Consider the following 2,837-nt stretch of genomic DNA (forward strand, 5'->3'; position numbering starts at 1 on the left):
TTTTTTTTTTTTTGGTAGAGACAGGGTTTCTCCATGTTGGTCAGGCTGGTCTCAAACTCCCGACCTCAGCTGATCCACCCGCTTTGGCCTCCCAAAGTGCTGGGATTACAGGCGTGAGCCACCGTGCCCAGCCAACTGTTATGAATTTTAAAACATGGTTTAAGATTTTAATTCAGAAATGTCTAAATAGCCACCGCCTTTGACCCATGGTCTGTTTTTGTACTGCTACAGGGCCACAAGTATTTACAGTTTTATAGGGTTATGAACATACACACAATAACACACATGTACATAGAGAAGGAGAGAGAAAGAAAAGAATATGCAACAGAGCCCAAATAGGTTATAATTTTTAATACATGGCCCTTCACAAAAAAATATTCTTGACTCCTCCCAATAGGTTAAAAGAATAAATGCCATCACTACTTATTAAATGTGTATAAGCAGGTGAGCTAAATTCTATTTGCAAGAATTTTTCTCATCTATAAAATAGAGTAGTATCATCTACCTCAAAGCAAAGTTTTAAGGATAAAATGACATTATATATGTAAAACACTTAAACAGTTCTAAGGATAAAATGACATTATATATGTAAGGATAAAATGACATTATATATGTAAAACACTTAAAATGACATTATATATGGCAGATAATACGTCATCCATTAATGTAAGCTATGACATATAAATATTATTTATTGCTTTATTATGCAATGTACAGGGTTAGAAAATTAAATATATCATAATCAATGTCTCCAACAACAGAATAGTCTGCTGCCTCTAGAAGGAATGAGTTAGACCTATACAGTTTCTAGAATACAGGTGAGTCAAAAAAGCAAGTAATATATATTCGTATGAATGACAGGGAGGTAAAGAGGGGAGTAGGAGAAATTGGTAGGTGTGGAGAGGGGTATATTTTATGATCCCATGTTTTTTTAAAAATGTTCCTGAAGTATAAACATTTATGTGTCTGTGTATACAGATGGTCCCTGACTTACAATGATTCAATTTATAATTTTTCAACTTTACCATGATGCAAAAGTGATACGCATTCAGTAGAAATTGTACTTTGAGTACCTATACAACCATTGTTTTTCACTTCCAGTATTTAGTAAATTACATGAGATATTCAAAACTTTATTATAAAATAGGCTTTGTGTTAGATGATTATGCCCAAGTGTAAGCTAATATAAGTGTTCTGAGCATGCTGAAGGTAGGCTAGACTACTATGATGTTTAGTAGGTCAGGTATATTAAATGCATTTTCAACTTATGATGGGTTTATCGGGACATTGTAACCCCATCATAAATCAAGGAACATCTGTATACAAATTTCTAGGCATGAGGGGAAAAATCTAAAAGGGGAGACAAACTGTTAACAGGATCCGCCTATAAAGAGCAGCTAGGTGTCTGATAATCTGAACAATACTTAGACCTGCACATGTATCTAAATTATTAACATCAACCACTCTTCACACTATGTGGATTAAAGATTTTCAAAACGTCTCCATAACTCCTATTATCTACTCCTTGAAATACTAAAGAAACACTTGTATTTTAATATAATGAAGATCAACTATAAAAAACTTATTTTTACCTTGTTGCCTGCTCTTCCAGTCCGCCCTGCTCTGTGTACATAATCCTCATAATGGTTGGGGCAGCTATAATTTACTACAAGAATCAGATGTTTCACATCTAGACCTCGGGCAGCAACAGAAGTAGCCACAAGAAGTTTGCAGGTCCCATTCTTAAAGTCATTTATGATGCTATCTCTGTCATATTGATCAATGCCTGCAAGTAAATTAAAGAGCTGTAAAACATGTTCAAATTAAATATTCCGTCTCTTCTGACCAAGAATCTAAACTCACAGCGAAGAACAAATTGACACATCCAACTCCTAAAATACAGAAAATAAAACACTAAGAAAATTTAACGGCAAGATTAAAGGTTATTGCTATTAACTCATTAATGAATATTTCAACAGTGGTCTTGTATTGCCCTCTTTCTTCTACATAAGGTTTATATTTGCAAAGGCCCAGTATCAGAAATTGACTTAAACCTGTTTGGGAGCCAAAGGGAGAAAAGGCAGAAACATTCAGCCTATATCGGTAAGAGTTAGATATTTCTCCTTTTCCTGTAGGTTATTTAGAGCCCTGTTACTCAGTTTTGTCCAAGGACCAGAGCAGCATCACCTGGGAGCTTGTTAGAAATGCAGAATCTAGGCCAGGTGTGGTGGTTTATGCCTGTAATCCCAGCACTTTGAGAGGCCAAGGCAGGCGGATCATGAGGTCAGGAGCTCGAGACCAGCCTGGACAACATGGTGAAACCCCGTCTCTACTAAAAACACACACACAAATAAAAGCCGGGCGTGGTGGCACATGCCTGTAATCCCAGCTACTCGGGAGGCTGAGGTTGCCATGAGCCGAGATCATGCCACTGCACTCCAGCCTGGGCGACAGAGAAAGACTCTGTCTCAGAAAAAAAAAAAAAAAAAAAGGAAATGCAGAATCTAGGGTTATACTCCAAACTACTAAATCAAAATCTGCATTTTAAAAAATCCTTACGTGATTATCATACGCAAATTAAAGTTTGAGGAATACTGGTTTAAAAGTACCCAAATGGGCCAGGCGCGGTGGCTCAAGCCTGTAATCCCAGCACTTTGGGAGGCCGAGACGGGCGGACCACGAGTTCAGGAGATCGAGACCATCCTGGCTAACACGGTGAAACCCCGTCTCTACTAAAATACAAAAAAAAAAATTAGCCGGGCGAGGTGGCGGGCACCTGTAGTCCCAGCTACTCGGGAGGCTGAGGCAGGAGAATGGCGTGAACCCGGGAGGCGGGG

General features: G+C 38.2%; 1 protein-coding gene across 2 annotated transcripts in view; it reads right to left on the reverse strand.

Annotated features, from left to right (window-relative positions):
• DDX46 (DEAD (Asp-Glu-Ala-Asp) box polypeptide 46) overlaps positions 1–2,837 on the reverse strand; it is a 74,795-nt gene that overhangs the window by 19,755 nt on the left and 52,203 nt on the right. For both annotated transcript variants that reach the window (XM_011969206.1, XM_011969205.1), the window contains exon 16: positions 1,593–1,786. In XM_011969206.1, the coding sequence (XP_011824596.1) occupies positions 1,593–1,786 (194 nt within the window). The remainder of the gene's footprint in view (positions 1–1,592; positions 1,787–2,837) is intronic.

The sequence above is a fragment of the Mandrillus leucophaeus genome, unplaced genomic scaffold, assembly GCF_000951045.1.
Source record: "Mandrillus leucophaeus isolate KB7577 unplaced genomic scaffold, Mleu.le_1.0 Scaffold88, whole genome shotgun sequence".
In the NCBI taxonomy this organism is placed as follows: domain Eukaryota; kingdom Metazoa; phylum Chordata; class Mammalia; order Primates; family Cercopithecidae; genus Mandrillus; species Mandrillus leucophaeus.